Source organism: Mobula birostris, chromosome 3 (assembly GCF_030028105.1).
Source record: "Mobula birostris isolate sMobBir1 chromosome 3, sMobBir1.hap1, whole genome shotgun sequence".
NCBI classification, from domain to species: Eukaryota; Metazoa; Chordata; class Chondrichthyes; order Myliobatiformes; family Myliobatidae; genus Mobula; species Mobula birostris.
The window spans coordinates 97104825-97129619 of NC_092372.1; the positions used below are offsets into that span (position 1 = coordinate 97104825).

The window sequence follows — 24795 nt, forward strand, 5'->3', positions numbered from 1 at the left end:
AATACAGGTGTCCCCTGCTTTTCAAACGTTCGCTTTACGAAACCTCACTGTTACGAAAGACCTACATTAGTTCCCTGTTTTCGCTAACAGAAGGTGTTTTCACTGTTACGAAAAAATTCAGCGTGCGATAAAAGGCAGCGCGCGCCCCGAGCAGCCGCTCTCCCCCGGATTCGGAATTGCATTCTCGCCGGCATTGCTTAAACACGTGCCTGTGAGCAGCTGTTAGCAAGATGAGTTCTAAGGTATTGGAAAAGCCTGAAAGGGCTCGTAAGGATGTTACACTTAGAGTAAGACTAGACATAATTAAGCGTTTCGAACGTGGTGAACGAAGTAAGGACAAAGTGAGTTTGGCTTGTGGAAGCTGACGAAGATGATGTTGAAGAGGTTTTGGCATCGCATGACCAAGAACTGATAGATGAAGAGCTGATGCAATTGGAAGAGGAAAGGATAATAATTGAAACCGAATGCAGTAGCGAACTGAACGTGAAACAACTGCGTGAGCTTTTCGCTGCAATGATAAAGTACGACTTTAATTTTGAAAGGGTACATCAGTTTAGGGGATACTTGCAGGATGGTTTGAGTGCTTACAAAGAACTGTATGATAGAAAAATACGTGAGGCTAGCAGTCTAGTAAGCCTTCCACGCCAGCCACAGCAGACGACGAACCTCGACCTTCGACATTGAGGCGGGCAGACATAGGAGAAGATGAGCTGCCTGCCTGATGGAAACAGACGACACCCCAGTGTCCCACCACCCCAACCCCCAGGCCACGGACAGATACCGATTCACGGAGAATGCAGCGGTAGCTGGGAGGCACACAGCACATCTTTAAGTAAAAAGCCAAAAATAAACATGCTAATTAATTAGGTGCTGCCCGGCACGTAATTGTCGGCCCAGATCAGAGGCGATGTAATTGGCAATTCTCTCTGATCTGGGCCAACAATTACTTGCCGGGCGGCACCTGATTAATTAGCATGTTTATTTCGGCTTTTTTCTTAAAGATGTGCTGTGTGTCTCCCGGCTACCGCTGCACAGCTGCGTTCTTCGCAGATCGGTATCGGTTCGCTGCCCGGAGAGTGGGGACCACTGCACCACCCAAACTTCGACGACTCAGTCTAACACACCACCATCAGTGTGCTCAGCAAGCTGTCTGCCCGATTCCTGTAAGTGATACTACACTGTACATACATTATTTCTACTTTATATAGGCTGTGTATTTTTACGTGTTACTTGGTATGATTTGGCAGCTTCATAGCTTAAAGGTTACTGGAGAGAGTGTTTTTGTCGACGGCGCTTGTGTGAGATTTTTGGTACGGAGAACAGTGCCGGCAGTGATTGTGGAGAAGTATTTCTACTTTATATAGGCTGTGTATTTATCATATCTTTCCTGCTTTTACTATATGTTACTGTTATTTTAGGTTTTATGTGTTATTTGGCAAGATTTGGTAGGTTGTTTTTCGGTCTGCGAATGCTCACAAAATTTTCCCATATAAATAAATGGTAATTGCTTCTTCGCTTTACGACATTCGGGCTTACGAACCGTTTCATAGGAACACTCTACCTTCGGATGGCGGGGGAAACCTGTACACTGCAGGGTTCTGAAAAAGGTAACTGAAGAGATTGTGGAGGCATTAGTAATGATACTTCAAGAATCACTAGATTCTGGAATGGTCCTGGAGGACTGGAAAATTGCAAATTACACTCCACTCTTTCAGGAAGGAAGGAGGCAGAAGGAAGGCAAGTATAGGGCAGTCAGCCTGACTTTAGCGGTTGGGATGTTGTTGGAGTCCATTATTATGGATGAGGTTTCATGGTACTTGAAGGCACATGATAAAGTAGGCCAAAGTCAGCATAGTTTCCAAGGTGAAATATTGCCTGACAAATATGTTGGTAGTCTTTAAGGAAATAAGAGCCAAGATAGACGAGGGGGAATCAGTGTCTGTTGTTTACTTGGATTTTCAGAAGCCCTTTGACAAAGTGCCATACATGAGGCTGCTAAGAAGATGAGAGCCCATGGTATTACAGGAAAGAAGATTGGCTGAATGGCAGAAGGCAAAGAGTTGGAATAAATGGAGCCCATTCTGGTTGGCTGCCAGTAACTAGTGGTGTTCTGCAGGGATTGGTATTGGGACCACCTCTTTTCACGTTATGTTTCAGAAAGGCAGAATTGGATGCCAGAATTAATGGCTTTGTGACCAAGTTTGGAGAATGGGCAAGTAAGTGGTAAATGGAATATGGTATAGGGAAGTGTGTGGTCATGCGCTTTAGGTAGGAGGAATAAAGGCATAGATTATTTTCTAAAAAAGGAGAACATTCAAAAATCAGAGGAGCAAAAGGACTTGGGAGTCCTTGTTCAGGATTCCCTAAAGGTTAATTTGCAGGTTGAGTTCATGGTGAGGAAGTCAAATACAAAGTTAGAATTCATTTTGAGGGGACTAGAATACAAGAGCAAGGATGTAATGCTGAGATTTTATAAGGCATTGGTCAAGCTGCAGATGGCATATTGTGAGCAGTTTAGGGCCCTTTATCTAAGAAAAGATGTGCTGGCATTGGAGAGAGTCCAGAGGAGGTTCACGAGAATGATTCTGAGAATGAAAGGTTAACAGATGAGGAGTATTTGATGGCTCCAGGTCTGTATTCACTGGAGTTTAGAAGAATGAGGGGAGATCTCATTGAAACATTTCGAATATTGAAAGGCCTAGATAGAGTGGATGTGGAGAGGATGTTTCCTCTAGTGCATGAGTCTAGAACCGGAGGGCACAATATCAGAATAAGAGGACATCCTTTTAGAACAGAGATGAGAAGGAATTTCTTTTGTTAGAGGGAGGTTAATCTGTGGAATTCTTTGCTTTGATGGCTGTGGAGGCCAAGTCATTAAGTATATTTAAAATGGAGGTTGATAGGTTTTTGATTAGTTAGGCCATCAAAGATTATGGGGGGAAGGCAGGAGAGTCGGGTTGAGAGGAATAATAAATCAGCCATGAGGGAATGGCAGAGCAGGGGTGATGGGCTGACTGGCTTAATTCTACTCCTGTGTCTGAGGATCTTATGGTCTACTTGTCTGCATTTGGCTAATATCACTATAAACCCTTCCTATCCATTTACCTATCCAAATGTCTTTTCAAAATTGTAATTGTACCTGCCTCGATCACATTCCAACTCAAAATCATGAGCCCTGTGTTTTTATGTGGCATTTTGTCAAACACTTTCTGGAATTGAAATAACTACATCTGTTGACTTTGCTTGTTACATATTTGAAGAACTTTATCAAACTTATCAAATGTGATACACCTTTCATGAAAACCTGTTGACTTGGTTTGAATCCAAGGCAACAATCCTGGTGAACTATATTAATGAATCAAGCCTTCCTGAGAGTGGAAATGGCTAACTACAGCAAGAATTGGCAAGTGAGGGCACTGGGAGAAAACACTACACTCACCCAAAAGTTGGCATGAGATGGGAGAGGAATATGATGGCCTCCTGGGTGAGTACGTTGGTTGGGATTTAGCACAGTACTTGCAAAGAAGAGCAAAGCTGTGCACTGACCTTAAGGTGCATGTTTTCCATGATAGGATAACTCCCTGTCTATATAGAACTTCATCAAGAAGTTCTGTATGTACATTAAGAAAGTCTTTCCTGTTATGTAAAGAATCAAAATGTTTAATAAGCTCAATGGCCATCATATATTCTGGTGTGACATCATTTGTTTTGGCAGGAATTTCATCAGAAGAGAATGACTGGAGCTGAGCATATTGGAAGCCTTGCTGAATATGATCAGGTGTTATCCCATGGAGTCAATCATTTCAGCCAAATTAACAAAGGTAGTTGGAGACCCATTTCAGAGCTGGCCTCTGTTCTCTCATTTGCCCTTTCAAATGCTACTCATGGAAAATCCAGACTGAAAGCAAGATCTTAAAACAACCTCTTTACAACTCCTGATGGAGAGTCTCAGCCTGTAATGTTGGCTGTTTACTCTTCCCATAAATGCTGCCTTGTCTGCTGAGTTCCTCCAGTATTTTGTGTGTGTGTTGCTTGGATTTCCAGCATGTGCAAACTTTCTTGTGTTTGTGTTTTTACAACTCCTCATCTATAACAATTCAGCAGTTCCACAGCATCAAACCATCAGACTAAGTTATATACAGAAGTCCTCAAGGAGGATTAAACGCAAATCAAGCAGGTTAAAGATGAAAATACTTCCACTGAGCACATAAGTAAGGTGGGCTAAGATGTTTTATCAACTGAAGGGGAAATAAATCTGATCTACAGTCTATGTTGGATATCTTTCAAGTCCTTTGAGGGGCAGTTTTGATTCCAAATAAAATTAAGTCTCGTGGCAACATGTATAAGGCTTGTTTCCCAAATATCTTCAGTCAAGGTTATCAGAACTTGATAAATGCCAGCTCAATCCAGCAGACAAGTGCACTGCTTGGGTTGCATTAAACTGGAAATTTTGATGCAAAATCATCCACCACAATTGATGGTCAGAAATTGCTTGTATTTTGTGTTGACAGTGGTTGGCTTGATTTCTGTTTTCTGCCAGCCCAACATGTTATGTCAAGACAACAGCCACAGTTCTGCATCACTCCAAAGGAAAGCATTTCTCAGCACAACACAGCTCCGTAACTTGTTATGGTCACTAGCCTATTTTCATGTCAATATACACTCAGTGGCCACTTTATTAGGGGCATCGATGCACCTGCTCATAAACACAAATACCTAATCAGCCAATGATCTGGTAGCAACTCAATGCATAAAACCATGCAGACATGGCCAAGAGGTTCAATTGTTGTTCAGACCAAAGATTAGAATTGGGAATAAATGGGATTTAAGTGACTTTGACTGTGGAATGATTGTTGGTGCTAGACTGGGTGGCTTTAGTATCTCCTGGGATTTTCATGCATAATGAACTTTAGAGTTTACAGAAAATAATGCCAGAAAAAAAGCACACCCAGTGTATGCAAAAACAGCTTGTTAAGGAGGGAGGTCAGATGAGAATGGCCAGACTGGTTCACGCTGACAGGAAGGCAACAGTAGTTCAATTAGATCGCTCCAAATTACCTCCTGGCACAACAGAGCCACCGCAGATGCTATTTCATTGGCTCTTTGCTCAGCCTGGGAACATCTGGACATCCAAGATGCATACATCATGATGCTTTTTATCAACTACAGCTCAGCATTAAATACTATTAACTCCCAAAACCAATCAATAAGCTTCAAGACCTTGGCATCCTTACCTCCTTGTGCAACTGTATCCTCGATTTTCTCACATGCAGACTCCAGTCAATTCAGATTGGCAACAACATCTCCTCCACAAGCTCCGTCAGCACAGGTGCACCAGGAGTCTGTGTGCTTAGCCCCTGGCTCTATTCACTTTACACTTATGATTGTATGGCTAAGTACAGCTCTAATGCCATATTTACAGCTCTAATGCACTGTCATTGGCTGAATCAAAGGTGGTGATGAGTCAGCATATAGGAGGGAGATTGAAAATCTGGTTGAATGGTACCACAACAACAACCTCTCTCTCAATGTCATTGAGACCAAGGAGCTGATTATTGACTTCAGGAGCAGGAAACCAGAGGTCCATGAGCCAGTCCTCATCGGGGGATCAAAGGTGGAGAGAGTCAGCAACTTTAAATTCCTCAGTGTTACCATTTCAGAAGATCGGTCTTGAGCCCAGCATGTAAGTGCAATTATGAAGAAAGCACGGGAGCGCCTCAACATCCTTTGAAGTTTGTGAAGATTTGGCATGACATCTAAAGTTTTGACAAGCTTCTATAGATGTCTGGTGGCGAGTATATTGACAGGATGCATCATTGCCTGGTATAGAAACACTAATGCCTTAGAACAGAAATTCCATATAAAATAGTGGGTATGGCCCAGTCCATCATGGTTAAAACCCTGCCCACTATTGAGCACATCTGCATGGAGCACTGTCCCAGGAAAGCAGCATCGGTTATCAAGGACCCCACAACCCAGGACATGCTCTCTTCTTGCTGCTGCTGTCAGGAAGAAGGTGCAGGAGCCTCAGGACCTTGGTCACCAAAATTAATCTCAAGGTTGTATAAGGTGACCTATATGTACTTTGAAAATACATTTACCTTGAACTTTGAACTTCAAATAACCACATTACAACAGTTGTGTGCAGAAGAACATCTCGAAACTGAAGTAGTTGGGCTACAGCTGCAGAAGACCATGAACATATGCTCAGTGGCCACTTTAGTAGGTACAGGAGGTATCTAGTAAAGTGGTCATTGAGTGTAAGTAGCTAGTTATCATTTGCCAGCATTGGAACCTCCGGGAGGTACGTTCAACAGTCAAATCAGTGATTAGCTAACGGTACCTTCATAATACATTTGCAAGTTCTCATAGTGACAAACAAAATCAAATTCAGGAGAGTGTGAGTTTTCTCTGACTTAGTCAATATCTCCCCTATGTGGTTCCGTGAATTCAGCAGGAAGTCCTCATCTCCAGGATTTCCATATCACCATTCCAGCAACATTTATCGTCTTCCCCCCAGAAATGTGTACTGCATTTGTATTCCTAAATGTGAATGGGAGCCATGTTCCACCATATGAACAGTTCAAATGAGGAGACGCATTTATGTATATTGCGGTTATTGGTGGAAGTATTTGCCATTTCCTCTAGATATCTAATTCTATATAGGAAATAATTTGACAAAATTAAGATAATTCTATTGCTTATTGAGAAGGAGATTGAATCTCAGGAAATTAGTGGGCAGGGATTTCCTGTAATTTCCCATCCAGTATCAGGTGAAGTAGCAATGGAAATGTGGCATGTGCACATTTCCCTCCTCGTTGTACTGATTGCTGTCTACATGTGCCTTGTGAATATATGCCAATGGGCAAGTACAGGTGGTTCCATTCATAGAACATAGAAATCTACAGCACATTACAGGGCCTCCAGCTCATAAGGTTGTGCCGACCATCTAACCTACTCTAGAAACTGCCAAGAATTTCCGTAGCGCATAGCCCTCTATTTTTCTGTCCATGTACCCATCTAAGAGGTTCTTAAAAGACCCTATTGTATCTGCTTCCACCACCACCACCGGCAGTGCATTCCACACACCCACCACTCTCTATGTGGAAAAACTTAGCCCTGACATTCATTGTGGCCTTTTGAGTAACTACCTTTGCTCTTACAGAATTCACAAAAGACTGGCCAAATACTGAAGTACAGATTAAACTTCACCCTTACAGGATTCATGGGGGCGGGGAAGTAAAGAAATAAATACAAAATTAATTATTTTTCAACTTGTGTTTTGATGCATGAATATATGACATAGATCATGATCTATAATGCAGTGGTTACCTGTATAGTCTGGACTTTTTGTCATTTTTTTTCCCCTCACTCTGAGTTGGAGGTTGGGGTGGTGCAGTGGCCCCCACCCTCCGGGCAGTGAACCGATACCGATCCGCGAAGCATGCAGGAGTACAGCGGTAGCCGGGACGCGTCCAGCACATCTTTAAGAGAAAAAGCCGAAATAAACAAGCTAATTAATTAGGTGCTGCCCGGCAAGTAAATATCGGCCCAGATCAGAGGTAATTGCCAATGACATAGAGGGAGTGAAATTGGCAATCACTTCTGACCTGGGCTGACATTTACGTGCCGGGTGGTACCTAATTAATTAGCTTGCTTATTTCGGCTTTTTTCTTAAAGACGTCCTGGGTGCCTCTCGGCTACCGCTGCATTCTCCGCAAATCGGTATCTGTCCGTGGCCCGGGGTTTGAGGTGGTGGGACACTGAGGTTTCGATTGTTATCCTTTCCTCTTCCAATTGCATCAGCTCTTCATCTATCAGTTCTTGGTCATGGGATGCGAAAACCTCTTCAACATCATCTTCGTCAACTTCCACAAGCCAAACTCACTTCGTCCTTACTTCGTTCACCACGATCGAAACATAGAAACATAGAAAATAGGTGCAGGAGTAGGCCATTCGGCCCTTCGAGCCTGCACCGCCATTTATTATGATCATGGCTGATCATCCAACTCAGAACCCCGCCCCAGCCTTCCCTCCATACCCCCTGACCCCCGTAGCCACAAGGGCCATATCTAACTCCCTCTTAAATATAGCCAATGAACTGGCCTCAACTGTTTCCTGTGGCAGAGAATTCCACAGATTCACCACTCTCTGTGTGAAGAAGTTTTTCCTAATCTCGGTCCTAAAAGGCTTCCCCTCTATCCTTAAACTGTGGCCCCTTGTTCTGGACTTCCCCAACATCGGGAACAATCTTCCTGCATCTAGCCTGTCCAATCCCTTTAGGATCTTATACGTTTCAATCAGATCCTCCCTCAATCTTCTAAATTCCAACGAGTACAAGCCCAGTTCATCCAGTCTTTCTTCATATGAAAGTCCTGCCATCCCAGGAATCAATCTGGTGAACCTTCTTTGTACTCCCTCTATGGCAAGGATGTCTTTCCTCAGATTAGGGGACCAAAACTGCACACAATACTCCAGGTGTGGTCTCACCAAGGCCTTGTACAACTGCAGTAGTACCTCCCTGCTCCTGTACTCGAATCCTCTTGCTATAAATGCCAGCATACCATTCGCCTTTTTCACCGCCTGCTGTACCTGCATGCCCACTTTCAATGACTGGTGTATAATGACACCCAGGTATCATTGCACCCCCCCTTTTCCTAATCGGCCACCATTCAGATAATAATCTGTTTTCCTATTTTTGCCACCAAAGTGGATAACTTCACATTTATCCACATTAAATTGCATCTGCCATGAATTTGCCCACTCACCCAACCTATCCAAGTCACCCTGCATCCTCTTAGCATCCTCCTCACAGCCAACACCGCCACCCAGCTTCGTGTCATCCGCAAACTTGGAGATGCTGCATTTAATTCCCTCATCCAAGTCATTAATATATATTGTAAACAACTGGGGTCCCAGCACTGAGCCTTGCGGTACCCCACTAGTCACCGCCTGCCATTCTGAAAAGGTCCCGTTTATTCCCACTCTTTGCTTCCTGTCTGCTAACCAATTCTCCACCCACACCAATACCTTACCCCCAATACCGTGTGCTTTAAGTTTGCACACTAATCTCCTGTGTGGGACCTTGTCAAAAGCCTTTTGAAAATCCAAATATACCACATCCACTGGTTCTCCCCTATCCACTCTACTAGTTACATCCTCAAAAAATTCTTAATTATGTCTAGTTTTACGCTAAGTGTAACACCCTTACGAGCTCTTCCAGGCTTTTCCGATACCTTAGAACTCATCTTGCTAACGACTGCTCACAGGCACGTGTTTATTGATGCAATGCTGGCTAGAATGCCGTTCTGAATCCCAGGGAGAGTGGCTGCTGGGGGCGTGCGCTGATTTTTTTTCGCGCACTGCCTTTTTTTTTGCACGCTACTTTTTTCGTAACAGTGAAAACACCTGTTAGCGAAAACAGGGAATTAATGTAGGTCTTTCGTAACAGTGAGGTTTCGTAAAGCGAACGTTCGAAAAGCGGGGGACACCTGCATGGTTTAGTATCACAGTAGGATCTAAAGTGTGGAAAGAAGCCCAGCCCCACTATTTACTGGAAAGTGGGAAATCCTAGCCATAGTGTTATAGAACTCAAATGGAGTTTGGGCTGCTTTGTCTTAGCTTTGTAACCATTACTTACAGTTAGATTATTCTCAGACATCGATAAATATTTGTATCTTAAGGGAATCAAGCGATGTTTGCTTTTATTTGCCTCTGAGGGAAGGAACTGCTCCTCTGCATAAGTGCAATATGTGGTGACAAGTGCTACTTGAATTTCTGTGAAATTGTTGACATGGAAAGCAGAATAATCTCATCCCACATGCACTGTGGTATATGTTGCACTTACAGAAGCTTTGTACAGCACCTGACTTCTAGGAACATGAAGCCTCACACTTGAACATGAATCAAAAAATGTTGATTACGAGCATTCAGCAAATAACAACTGCCTAAAAAATAAACTGCAGAGGAACAGGTACATCTGAAGTCTAAATGTTTTCTGATAACATTGAAATGGATTTGTTCCTATTTGTTTCTTGTTGAATGAATTCTTAATATGAGTGAGAGAGAGAGATTTGTAATAGTTTATCATGAAGCAGTATGTGACAATGCCTTAGTAAGGCTGGATATATTACCATAAGACCATAAGATATAGGAGCAGAATTAGGCCATTTGACCCATTGAGTCTGCTCTGCCATTTCGTCATGGGTGATCTATTTCCCTCTCAGCTCCAATCTCCTGCCTTCTCCCTGTATTCTTTCCTGCCTTGACCAATCAAGAATCTATCAACCTCTGCATTAAATATACCCAATTGACTTGGCCTCCACAGCTGCCTGTAGCAACAAATTCCACAGACCCACCAACATCTCCTCCACAATCTCCATCAGCAGAGGTGTACCACAAGGCTGTGTGCTTAGCCCCCGGCTCTATTTGCTTTATACTTATGACTATGTGGCTAGGCACAGCTCCAATACCATATTTAAGTTTCTGACGACAACACGGCCATTGGCCAAATGAGTATATAGGATGGGGACTGAAAATCTGCTGAGTGGTGCCACAGCAACATCCTCTCACTCAGCAACTGCAAGAACAGGGAGCTGATTATTGACTTTGGGAGGAGAAAAACAGAGGTTCATTTGCCAGTCACCGTTGGGGGAATCAAAGGTGGAGAAGATCAGAAACTTTAAATTCCTCAGTGTTATCATTTCAGAGGATCTGTCCTGGGTGCAGCATGTAAATGCAATTACGAAGAAAGCATGGTAGATCCTCTGCTTCCTCGGATGTTTGTGAAGATGTGGCATGACATTTAATACTTTGACAAACTTCTAAAGATATGTGGTGGAAAGTATATTGACTGTTGCTTCACAGCCTCGTATGGAAACAACAATGCCCTTGAATGGAAGATTCTATCAAAAATAATGGATATGGCCCAGTTCGTCATGGGTAAAGCTCTCCCCTCCATTGAGTGCATTCACATGGAGCATTATCACAGGAAAACAGCGTCCATCATCAAGAACCCCCACTTCCTAAGTCATACTCTTTTATTACTGCTGTCATCAGGAAGAAGGTACAAGAGCCTTAGGACTCGCACTACCAGGTTCAGGAAAAGTGATTAGCCCTCAACTATCAGGCTTGTAAACCAATGCAGACATCTTCATTCAACTTCACTTGCCCCGTCACTGAACTGGTCCCACAACCAATGGACTCTTCATCTCATGTTCTCAATTTTATTGCTTATTTATTATTCTTTTTCTCTCTTTCCTGTTTGCACAGTTTGTTGTCTTTTGCACATTGGTTGTTTGTCCACTCTGTTGTGTTCTGTCTTTCATTGATTCATTATGGTTCTTGGATTTACTGAGAATGCCCACAAGAAATGAGTCGTAGGGTTGTATATAATAACATACATATACTTTGATAATAACTTTGAAAGAAGTATCACTTCAGTTTAATGGTTACAAAAACATTTCTGAACAATGATATAGTTAATATAATTCCATAGGCAAAGTTTCCATGAACAATTGCAAAATATATTTGCATCAATTTATTGTATAAAACAGCATTTACAAACTGCAGTCAATCAATCTTTCTTAACCATTCTACTTTTGAAGAGAAATAATTGAAAATTCTATATTTTAATTTTGTGTTATGTTGTTGCAGGTCAAAAAAAAGTCAGTGTTATTTCTGATACTAAATAATGAAATATTATTTAAGTCCTGTACTTAAACAATTGTGAATTAGATTTAAAATTGATATCAGTTTATTTTATCTCAATAATCCCTGCAAATTAAATGAATCATGTACAACCTGCAAGCTCTTTATATCATAAATGCCGCACTGTGCAGCACTGGTTGAAGTGATGGAGGCTGTGTTCACAATTGACATGGTCTGTTTGTTGTGTTTCAGATCATGTGATAAAAGCAAACAGGTTCAGTCTCCTGTTTGAAGATTTCTATCTTATTTTGTCATTGAACTTTAGAGCAATTTAGAGATGCTCTGAAACATAGGGGAGGTGTTGAAAAACTTGGTGGGCTTTATTCAAACCAAAAAGAAAGCACTGCTTCAGGAAGGGGAAAGAATGAATGCAGGGTAATTGGATAGACGGACTTAGGACAGGTTGTTAGTCAGCATGTGCAGACGGTGGCCCTCTCAAGTAATTAACATATGAACACCGGCTTTGAGAACAGAGCAAAAGAATGCAGCCCAAACTAACAGCTTTAAAACCAGCCAAGGAGGCGGAGAGAAGACCAGGAGCATGGTAATGATACAGGCTGTACCACTGCAGGGTGAGATGGCATTCTCTGCAGCCACAAGGTAAACTCCTGTGCCAAAGAAAGGAGACTGTAAAGGGACTGACAATGGAGAATTTTATTATTAAAGCAGACACAGTAAATATAACAGGAACGAGGCCCTGGTGATGTGTCAGATGACAAACTAAAAACAGGATCTTGGCAGCCAAAAGCAATTGACATAGAGATAGGTGGATCAGAATTACACATAAATAAAGGAAGATGTAAGAAAGGTGGGTTTCTCTTCAGGGGTAAGGAAGGAGCCAATTTGAATTGGATTAGTCCCAGTATTTTGTGGAAAGGGAGGTGTCAATTACTTTAAACTAGCAAGATGAGGTAGGCAATTATAAACCAAAAAATGAATGGAATAAGAAAGAGTCTATGGAAAACAAAAATGAGGAAAATTAGAATTGGTCAGGGAATAAAGTTATAAGGCTAGAGAAATATGGTTGTAATTTAAAAGGAACTGAAATTAAAAAGTATAGCAATATGCACAGTGTCAATATCAAGCAAATAAGCAATACTATCTTAAAAGGAAGCACAGCTGGTGCAGATTACTGAGGCGTGGCTACATAAAAATAAGGACTGGCAATTAATTATCGCAGAGTTGCTATAGTTAGCACGGTAAAGTCTAGAGAATATAATTTGGCATCAATAAGACAGAAATAGAATTGGAAAAAAAAAGATAATTGCTTGGAAATTAGATAGTTTTTTCGCCCTACGTGATTAAAATTTGATATAGCTGAGAATGAAGTGTGGTTGTATCCATTTCTGAGCTGAATATCATAATCATGTGATGCAGGTGGACACTTCCTGTCCTGATTCACCCTTACAAATGTTACCCAGTGTTTTCTGTGTTAGGGCCAGGTGGGTAAAATTATTCTACATTCATGTCTTAAGATGGAGCACTGCAGGGAACTTGTGCAAAGGCACCAATCACCAGACACTTCCAACACAATCTGATCTCAGTATCACAGAACAGACCAGGGAAAACTGTTGGTACGTAAGCAAGCTATCTAAATATTCAGTCCACGCCCATCTCTAAACTACCCTACAACCTCATTCCCTAAACTTGTGATGGCCCTTCATATTGCCTCTGACTCCTTCTCCACACATTTTGATGCCAACCTCCAGTTCTCATCTTCCAGCCTCAAATGTAATCTCCTTTTCCTGATTTTGCTCTGTAATGTCTTCTCTGTCTAATACCCACTCCTAGCCCCCCTCTTCCAACATTGCTAGCTGGCTTTCCTAATCCGTAACTACTGGGTTCCAGTCCCACTCTGATTCCCTGCCCAATCTGAATCATGTTCCCATCCATAGTTGGAATCCAATTTCCATCCTAATTTTTCTACTGATCCAAAAGCTGGGGTCTGATTTCCACCTGTATTATCCCCCTGATTCTTAATCAGCAACCATGCTCCAATTGCCCCTACAGCAGCTGGACCTCTGTGTGCAAGTCTCACATTCTCAGACCTGACAATGTGAACAACCTTTTTGCACAACTGAATTTCAATGCAATGTGATATCCATTGTGTGAATAATATTCCATTCCCTCCTTTACCTGCTCTGGAACTTCAGCACAAATGAATGAATGATAGGAGTAATCTACAGGCCCTCTCCAACAGTAGAAAGGGAAGTAGAGGATGGAATAAGGCCTACAGTAGGGAAATAGGTAATAAGCAAAGAAGGCTCATTGAGTCTAATTAAACAAAAGTGATGGATAAACTGGCCAAGGAAATGGAATTCCTACAATCCACATAGGATAGAGGTTCCCAACCTGGGTTTCATGGACCCCTCAGTTAATGGTAGGGACTCATGGCATAAAAAAAGTTGGAAATCCCTCAGGTGGGGCATCTTTGCTCCAGGCTCCAGGAGTGGTGAATGAGCAGTAGTACATAAGAGTTTTGAAACATCTAGGCAAAGAGGATGAAGATATAAAACACTGCAAGGCACAAATTGAGAAGGATGAAGAAGTCCAGAGGCATGGATTGGAGAAAAGCTAGATCTGAGGATCTAAACTAGGAAGACAAAATGGGCAACGATTTTGACAAACAGTGATGGGGAAGTTTTCAACAGAAAAGGGAACAGATATATTTTGATAAAAATTAAGACCAATAAAAGAAAGTGTGACAAGGGATACACAAAGCAATTAGGAGATAATTCATTAAACAACTTGGACAACAGAGGAACATCAAAATTATGTTATCACAGATCATCAAGCAAAACCATAAAATTCTTAAAAATACATTAATTAAAATAATCAATTTAAGTTGGAAACAGAGCCAGTAAGGATTATTCAGGATAACTCCTGTGAGTTGTGAAATGGCAGAAGTATCAAATAATTACATTAGCATTCAACCTGGGAGACAGATCAGGTGGACATAACGTCAGAAGCTAAGAGTGGAAAAGATACATCATGTCTGGAGAATAATAGACTATTCAGCTAGAAAAATCACTGGAATCATTTTCAAGAGAGTTTTTTGAAAAAAGATGTGAAAGCCAAAACTATAATGCTGATTAGGAAATGTGAATTATTTCGTACTTGACCAAATTCTCTGAAATTAAAATCATAGCGTCAAAGAAAACTACAGCACAGAAACAGGCCCTTTGGCCCATCTAGTCCGTGCCAAACCATTTAAGCTGCCTAGTCCCATCTACCTGCACCCAGACCATTATCCTCCATACCTGTCACATCTATGTACCTATCCAAGCTTCTCTTGAAACGTGGAAATTGAAATCGCATCCATCACTTGTGCTGGTAGTTCATTCCACACTGTTTCCGCCCTCAGAGTGAAGAAGTTTCCCCTCATGTTCCCCTTAAACATTTCACCTTTCACTCTTAAACCGATGACCTCTAGTGTCACCCAACCTCGGGAAAAATCCTGCTTGCATTTACCCTATCTATACCCCTCATAATTTTGTATACCTCTATCAAATCTCCCCTCAGTCTTCTACGTTCTAGGGAGTAAAGTTCTAACCTATTCAATCTTTCTTGATAACTCAGGTCCTCCAGTCCTGACAACATCCTTGTAAATTTTCTCGTACTCTTTCAACCTCATTAACAACTTTCCTGTTTGTAGGTGACCAAAACTTCACTCAATACTCCAAATTAGGCCTCACCAACATCTTGTACAACTTCAAGATAACATCCAGTCTCCTATACAATACTTTGATCTCTGAAGCCAGTGCACCAAAAGCTTTCTTTACGACTCTCTCTAGCTGTGATGCCACTTTCAATGACGTGCACCTGTATCCCCAGGTTCCTTTGTTCTACTGCACTCCTCAGTACCCTACCATTCATTGTGCAAGACCTATCCTAGTTGGTCCTCCCAAAGTCCAATACCTCACATTTGCCTGAAATTAAATATTCCAAAACTATTGGGAAGTATTTAAAAATTATCTTAAATTATAGGCCAGTTGGGTCTTACTCCATTCAATAACAGTAAACTTGCTAATTTCAGTTCAAGAGGTCCTGTGAAGAGAGCTATGCCTGGTCTCTCGGGCAAGAACTTTTGAGGTAATATGGATTTCTTTGAAGGCAAGGCTAATAGGAAATGTTGTCTCTGTGCCAGATCAGTCAGGCTATCAGCTGTAATGGTGATAGATACTAGATTTCCACTGCAGTTACTAATTCATATATCCTTGTCAATCTGAGGAATTTGATATCAAATGGTTTTAAAAAATATCAATCTAGTTCTATTAGTGTAAATTGTATTTTGACTGAAAGGCTTGCAGGATTATTTGATTGAGTTGCTTCCCCAATTTACTGACTGGTATTTAGTATCTTCTGTCTATCCAGTACTATTAAATGCACACACTGAGTGGAAAACTGGTGATACGGATACCAGATCAGATTTCTTGTCTCTTGGAATAGGTGAACATTATGCATAGTGAAAGGAAAATCAGTGTCAAGATGGCATGCCAATGGGTGTTTTAACTCCAATGCTTATGTATTTTATTTTTGCTTTGATGTCCATCACCATTTTTGGGTCTATGCTAGATACTTAGATTGATTGACATCACCTGATTCTCCCCCATGTCAACCCTAAAATTGTGATTGTTCTGGATACCTTTCTGTTAAATTTCTTGATAAGGGACGGCAGTAGAGAACATTGCTCTTCACTGGAATTCACTGCATAGAGCATACAACTTCTGTCAGAGCGCTGTGATGAATTGATTCATGTATTTCAAACCAAGTGGGAGCTCATGCATTTAGAAGGTGTGAATGTTATGTAAGAACTACTATCTATATTTCCCTACATAATTTAATATATGAAAACTGAAAGGACATAGCCAGCTTCTTCTCTAAAGACAGGGTCAAATCTCCTGAAGGTTCTACCTCTATTTTCTAATCTCATATTTGATGACAACAACTTTTGATCTACCTGACTTTACTTATGAAACTACAGGTGGTGATGATGCTTTATAAATACATTTACTACCTATTCGGTCTGAGTCCCTAGCATATAAACTACACCTTTAAGTGGTACAATGAAAAAGATGTTGAGTGGCCTGTTTAACATTAAGAGTTTCTGTCAACTGAGAACCTACTCCTCTTCTCAAAAGATTCAAGTTCAAGTAAATTTATAACCAAAGTATATATATGTCTCCATATACTACCTTGAGATTCATTATCTTGCAGGCATTCACAGTAGAACAGGGAAATATAACAGGATCAGTGAAAAACTGCACAGAAACACGAGAAAATCTGCAGATGCTGGAAATCCAAGGCAACACACACAAAATGCTGGAGGAACTCAACAGGCCTGGCAGCTTCTACGGAGAGGAGTAGACGTTTCAGGCCACGACTGAAAAGGAAGAGAAGTCAGAGTAAGAAGATGTGGGGAGGGGAGGAATAAGTACAAGGTGGTAGGTGATAGGTGAAACTGGGAGCGTGTGAAGTAAAGAGCTGGAAAGTTAATTGGTGGCAGAGATAAAGGGCTGGAGAAGGGGGAATCTGAAAGAAGAGGACAGAAGACCATGGAAGATAGGGAAGGGGGATGAGCACCAGAGGGAGGTGATGGGCAGGTAAGGAGTGAAGGAAACAGGAATGGGGAATTGTGAAGGGGGAGGGGGGACAATTACCGGGAGTTTGAGAAATCGATGTTCATGCCTTCAGGTTGGATGGTACCCAGAATAAATATGAGGTGTTGCTCTTCCAACCTGTGTGTGGCCTCATGGCGACAGTAGAGGAGGCCGTGGATTGACATGTTGGCATGGGAACAGGAAGTAGAATTGAAATGGGAACCCACCGAGAGATCCCACTTTTTGTGAAACTGCTTGGCAAAGTGGTCCCCTAATCCAGGGGTCACCAACCTTTTTTGCACCGCGGACCGGCTGACCGGGGGTGGGAGGGGGGGTGTTCAAGTAAGGTTAAACTCAACTCAACATGTCTTTTACAGTTAGGGTTGCCAACTTTTTCACTCCCAAATAGGGGACAAAAGTAGCAGTCAAATCCTGGGACACTTTACTCCAGGAAAGACTACCATGACCATGAAGCCTTGTGCGGGCGCCTGTGTGCGCATGTGCGTATGTGCCGATATTTTTCCCACAAATCAGCTTTGCCTTCATCTTCCTGACTATACTGTACATACGTTATTTCTAATTTATATAGGCTGTGTATTTATCATATCATTCCTGCCTTTACTATATGTTAGTGTTATTTATTTTCGGTTTTATGTGTTATTTGGTATGATTTGTTAGGTTATTTTTTGGGTCTGAGAACACTCAAAAATGTTTGCCATATAAATTAATGGTAATTGCTTCTGCGCTTTACGCCTTTTCGGCACGAAAGGTTTCATAGGAACGCTGTACCTGAACGGGGGAAATACGGGACAAGGGCGGTCCCTAATGGGACAAACCAATTTAGCCCAATATACAGGGTGTCCCGGCAAATACGGGACAGTTGGCAACCCTATGTTCAAGTGCAACAGTGCATGACAGGGAGTGAGGAAAGGTGCAGCTGACTCATATCGTTTCCTCACGGCCCGGTAGCACATGCTTTGAGGCCCGGTACCTGGGGACCGCTGCCCTAATCTACCTAGGGTCTCACCAATATACCGGAGGCCACACTGGGAGCACCGGATACAATAGATAATTCCAACAGATTCACAGGTGAAGTGTTGCCTCACCTGGAAGGACTGTTTTGGGCCCTAAATGGTACTGAGGGAGGAGGTGTAGGGATAGGTATGGCACTTGTTCCGCTTACAAGGATAAGTACCAGGAGGGAGATCATTGGGAAGGAACAAGTGGGCAAGGTAGTCGCGTAGGGTGCGATTGCTGTGGAAAGCAGTAAGTGGTGTGGGTGAGGGAAGGATGTGCTTGGTGGAGAAATCCCATTGGAGATGGTGGAAGTTATGGAGAATTATGTGCTGGACATGGAGGCCAGTGGGGTAGACGGTGAGGATAAGAGGAATTCCTCCGGTCTTCAACTCTCCCCCTCTTCCTGGACACTGCTCTGGATCTTTTTACTGCTAGCTTCTGGCGAGGCATCATCTGTCTCGACTTTTACACTCCTCTCTCCAACTCTTAATTTCACTCCCTCCTAACGCATTTTTCTCCATTTTCTCTGCACTATTCCCAACCTCGCTATCAAACCTGCAGATAAGTGGGGTGGTGCAGTAGTCTGGCGGACTGACCTCTACCTTGCAGAGGCCAAGCAGCATCTCTCAGATACCTCTTCTTACTTACCCCTTCAACAGGACCCCACTAAAGAGCACCAGGGCATTGTCTCCTGCACCATCACTGACCTTATTAACTCTGGGGATCTCTCATCCATTGCCACCAATCTCATAGTTCCCTTATCCTGCACCTCTCATTTCTGCCTCCTATCCAAGATCCATAAACCTGACTGTCCAGCTAGATCCATTGTTTCTGCCTTCTTGTTTCTGTCGCACTGAATTTGTGTCTGCATACCTCGACTCTCTTTTAGCCCCCCTAGATCAATCCCTTCCTGCCTACATCCATGACACTTCACACGTTCTTGATCTGTTCAATGACTTTAAGTTCCCTGGCCCCAAATGGTCATAATACCAAAATATTTGTTTGCTGAGTAGTCTGAACACAATCCTTGAAGATAAATTCCTGAATCAAACGCTCCAAAAAAAAACAAAGAAAAATTCACAGCAGTCAGAAATAATTATTTAATTATTTCTATACCTTTGTAGTCTAGAATTTATGGTGCAACTTCACTCTGCAGATTAGTAATTAAGGTGCAGTAAATTTAAACTCCAAGTTTTTTATTTAAAAAGTAATTGCAAAAGATAAAATGTACTTGCTGGTTATTCTGACATTAAAGCAAAATTGCTTTAGCTGCTCAGTAGCTCAGACAACAATTAGAGAGAGAGAGAAGATCGTAGTGAATATTTCAAGTTAATGATTTTTCATTGGACATATCCTACAGTCTCCAGATTTATATGTCTTGTCTTCCAAATATTTCAAAGTGATGAAGTATCTTCTTTCTAAATTGGGCTTAATAAACCGAAATTGCTGGCTGGTTTCCATTAAATTGGAAAGCTTATCCAAAATTGATAGCTGAGCAAAATAAATTGTATGATGCAGATGCAAGTTTGCAGAATGGATGTAGTCAGTGCAAATTGAAACGGTTCTGGGTTTTCCAATAACTTTCTAATTCAGGACACTATTCCCTTGCTGGGCTTTGACTTCAGTAGAACAGACTGCAATTTTAATGATTGAAAAGAATTGGGAATGAGAAATAATTTACAGCCCCTGTAAAAATACTGCAAATGTCAAGATGGTGTAAGCTAATATTTAATTTATCAGGCCACTCCAACCTTAAGTTAGCTTGTTTAATTCGGTTAGGTTAAATTCATCATGAAGTGACTTACGGACTACATTTTCATTTTCTTTGCAGGTATTTATGAGCCGACATTTCTTGTACTACTGCAGTGAACCTATTCTAGATGTGAAGATTGCGTTTTGTCAGGTGTGTGTTCCTTACAGGTAAACAAGGTACAGTATTTGTTGAATCATTTTTCCATTTCATTTGTGTCTTTCATATAAAAGACATACTTGTGTTATTTCTGTCGTATCATCAGTTATAAGAACATAATATGGAGTACTTGTAGTGATCAAAATATATTAAAGGGCTGTGTTCCTAACTTGATGTTGGCTTCATAGTAGGCCTCTAACAGCAATGTAGAGGTTATGATAGATTTGTTAGATAGAAATTATAGAATATTTTGTCTTGACCATGAATATCTATGTTAATGAGGTAAGGCATGGGGCAAGCAGCCAATCACTCCTCAGACAATTTCTCAATAAAAGTTTCTGGCATGCCTGCATACCTCCACTTTATTGTCATCATATTTTTAATTAATCAAACTCCTCTGGCCTTAGGGAACCTGGAAAGTAAAAAGAGTGAAGAGCAGAAGGAATATGGATAGTGTAGAGGAAGTGAGGAATCTTGGATCTTGTAAGATTCCTGAAGATAGCAGGACTGGTAAGAGAAGTGCTTAAGAAGCAAATGGAATACTAGCTCGAGTAGTGTGAAGTGTTAGATCCTGTGTACGGTTCTGCTGTTCTGACCATCATGCCACTGGAATGATGTGATAGTTGAGATATATGAGAATAGTCAGGGCTAGAGAATTGCAGTTTTGAGGAGAAACATTTTTTCTGGCGTTATCACAGAGAAAAGTAAGGAATGGTTTAATTGAAGTGCACAAAATTATGTATGCATCAAATTAATCAGTTAGAGTAAACAGAAAAGACCCATTTCCCTCAACTGAGAGGTCAATAACTTTGAGAACTTGGTTTCACTGGGAAAAAAGTCATTTCAGAATGGTGGGGATCTGGAGCTCGCTGCTGGAAAGGGTGCTAGAGGCCGAACTGTTATGTTTTGTAACTCCAGAAACTAATTGAAAGAAAAACACTGGAGCCTGGGATACTTGTATTCTTAGTTTTTCTTTAGTTACGCGTTCACATATGACATGTTGGTGTAATGATGTATGCCATTCATGTACTACTTACATGTAACCCGTAATGAATTAAGTAAACAAACAACAAATGCTTAATTAAATGATATATTTCCAATATTAGTCAAATATTAAATACACTACACTCCTCCTGGCTTAGCTATAAACTCAAACTCAATATAGAATGCATCCCAACTCATATGTAAAATGTTGCTCTCTAGTTAAGACACCATTCCAGGCTCTTATATGTACAGTATACTATATAATACAACTATTATATAATATACAACTAGAACTACTATATAGACATCCACAGCATAGTAAACTTTAAATTGTCCCATTCAGGCCTAAAGATTCATTGGCTGTGGAGGATTTCTTACTGTTGTGGGACAACGTCTTTCCTGATAAGGGCAATCACTCTGCTTGGCAGGGGAAACTTGTGGCCTTGAAACAACCTCAGGTTCTGGGACCTCCTCCATGGTGGTTGTAGGAGTTGACTGGGATTACAGGAAGTGGTTCTGACAGCTCTGCACACCTTTTTTCTCCGACAGTTGACCCTGCTCTCCTCAACTGCTTGATGTGTCATCTCCAGATGACATCAGACGCAATATCCACTGTGTTGGAGAGTGGTCCAGTTCTGTTCTTAGTATTTCCAAATATCCATTTTTGATCACCTCTGTAGTCCCTCAATGCTTGTCCAGGAGTGAAACATTGAACCTCTGTTTGGAGCCCTCAATTTATCTCAGCTGTTTGACCTGCACACTCCTTCTGAGATTGGGATTGAGGAGATCCATGCATGAGTGCAAGGGACAACTCAGGAACAGCATAGCTGGTGAATTGTTTCTGGAGTGTACTGCATTGCAATATGCAAGGAGGAAATTGTTGAGCTTCTGCTTTAGTGTCAGTGTGTTATGTTGACATTCAATTTTACCAATCAGCAGGCCAATCTGTCTCATAGAACATAGAATTGAGACCAGACCATCACAGAAACAAGCCCTTTGGCACACAATGTTGTGCCAAAATTATTAAACTAGAAAAAAAATGCCCAGCTAAACTAAATACAGTACTTTCGCCTATACAATATTCATATCTTTCCATTTCCAGCATATTCATATGTCTGTCTAGGAGCATCTTCAATGTCTGTATCATAGCTGCCTTCACTACCACAATAGGCAGCACATTCCAGGCAACAACCACTCTGCATGTAAAAAGTTGACCCACAGATCTCCTTTGCACTCCCTCCCTCTCATGCATGCCCTCTGTATTAGACATTTTGACCCTGGGAGACAGATACTGGAAACCTGTTCTATCTATGCCTCTCATAGTCTTATCAATCTCAGTCTCCACCAGATCTCCCTTCAGCCTTTTCCAATCCAGAGGAAACATGCTGAGTTTGTCCAATATCTGCTCATAGTACATGCCCTATAATCCAGCCAGCATCCTGGTAAACCTCTTCTATATCCTCTCTAAAGCCTCAATATTCATTGCAGTCAATAGATGAAAAGTGATGTAACTCAGAGAGATACACTGCTCTCATATTAAGCATGTCTTTCAAAAAAAAAACCCGCTGCATACAGGTAGCGTGCTGCTTCCACTCGTGTGCTGTATTAATCTTAAAATAATGATTTTTTTCCAAAGAGCAATTGTATCTCATACCATGTCACTTATTATATCAGTAAAATCATTTTTAAAATATAGATCATCATCATTATGTGCCATGCTTCATGATAACCATGATTGTTCTTGGCAAATTTTTCTACAGAAGTGGTTTGCCACTGTTTTCTTCTGGGCAGTGTCCTTACAAGACAGGTGATCCCAGCCATTATCAATACTCTTCGAAGATTGTGTGCCTGGCATTGGTGGTCACATAACTAGGTCATGTGATATACACCAGCTGCTCATAAGGGCATCCACCACCTGCCCCCATGGTATCATGTGATCCTGATTGGGGGGCTAAGCAGATGCTACACCTTGCCCAGGGATGACCTGCAGGTTAGTGGGGAGAAGGAGCACCTTACTCCTCCTTCTCTCCACCCCGCCACCCTATACATACAGCAGTTTAAAATCTACGTATGTGGGAATAGTCAGCCACAGATTCGATCCTGTAACTGATTTCAGTGACTCCATAGCATGGGGGTCCCTGTTATTCAGCGACCACTCTGCTCTCAGAGGGAACTCATTGTTCAACATGCCACACCAGCTACATGTGTCTTTCTAACAGGAATATAGTTCACCTTAATGCTGATGCTATTTCTCTGTCAGCTCAAATTTATGGCAGGCTAACATATCGAACTCAAAGTTTAAAACTAGAGAGACTATCCTTTTGGGGCAAGTAGTAAATTATTTTATTTAGAGATACTGCGCAGAACAGTCCCTTCTGGCACTGAGAGACGAGCTGCCAGCAACCCCACCAATTTAACTCTAGCCTAATTTACGATTTACAATGATCAATTAACCTACTAATCGGTAGTTCTTTAGACTGTGGGAGGAAACCAGAGCACCTGGAGGAAGCTCAGGTGTTCATGGGGAGTACGTGTACCTACTCCTTACAGATGACGTTGGAATTATACTTCAAACTCTGACTGAGCTGTAATAGTGTCACGGTAACCTTATTTGGCAAATTTTCTTTGTTGATGGAGAAATACAAACAAGATTGAAATAGAAAATTATTTTGCAGTAGGAGCTTTTTAATGGGGATCAGCAAGAGAACTCACGGTTACTTTCAGTTTCTCTTGGAGGCAAAGGGTTTGGAGGGAGGTTGAGGACTGAGGCTGGGGAAATGATTGACAAGTGAAGTTGAAGCTGTTAAGAGAATTCAAAGATGTCATCAAAGAATTTCAGGATCTTTCAGAGGAAAATTCAAAGAATGCTGCTCAGGCTGATGGTGTCAATGTGTATGTTTTCAGGATTGATTTTTGTAGCACTGGTCCATTAGGTTATTGGTTGAGAACCACTCCAGAAAGCTGAAAATCACAGTGTAAAGCTGAAAGTGTGCTGCATTGTGGGAGGTGATATTACATCAAGCTGTCTATTCAGTAATTAAACTTCCAATTAAATGTCTGACTAAACTACTCCCTATTGCCTACACAATGCCCATATCCTTCCATTTCCTGTGCATTACTGTGTCTATCTAGGAGCCTTTTAACCCCCCCCATCATATTTGCCTCTAGCACCATGTTCCAGGCACCCACCTGCTCTGTAATATACTTGCCCAGCATATCTCCTTTAAACGTAACCCCTCCCACCTTAAATGCATACCATTTTGTATTAGACATTTCAACCTTGGGGAAAAAAGGTATCTGCTCTCTACTCTATCTATGCGTCTCATAATCTTAAAAACCTCTAAGCAGATATCCTGTCAGCTTCCAGTGCTGCATTGAAAACAGCCCAAGTTTGTTCCAACCTCATCCTTATCCCGGCATTTGCTCTCTTATCCCGACAGTATCCTGGTAAATTTCTTTTGTACCCTCAGTATCCTTCCTATAATGGGGCAACCAAAATTGAATGCATCACTCTACTTGAGGATTTAAATGATATAATTGTGGTGCTTTGAACAGCAACAGAATTATGCCCAATGT

General features: G+C 41.5%; 1 protein-coding gene across 12 annotated transcripts in view; it reads left to right on the forward strand.

Annotated features, from left to right (window-relative positions):
* mapk10 (mitogen-activated protein kinase 10) overlaps positions 1–24795 on the forward strand; it is a 353081-nt gene that overhangs the window by 169968 nt on the left and 158318 nt on the right. For 6 of the 12 annotated variants that reach the window (XM_072253118.1, XM_072253115.1, XM_072253110.1 and 3 more), the window contains one exon: positions 20158–20229. In XM_072253118.1, coding sequence (XP_072109219.1) covers positions 20164–20229 — 66 coding nt within the window. In that variant the 5' untranslated portion in view covers positions 20158–20163. Of the gene's footprint in view, positions 1–3756; positions 3822–16926; positions 17115–20157; positions 20256–24795 lie in introns of those variants that run through there. The other 6 variants (XM_072253113.1, XM_072253112.1, XM_072253121.1 and 3 more) reach the window with 4 other exon arrangements.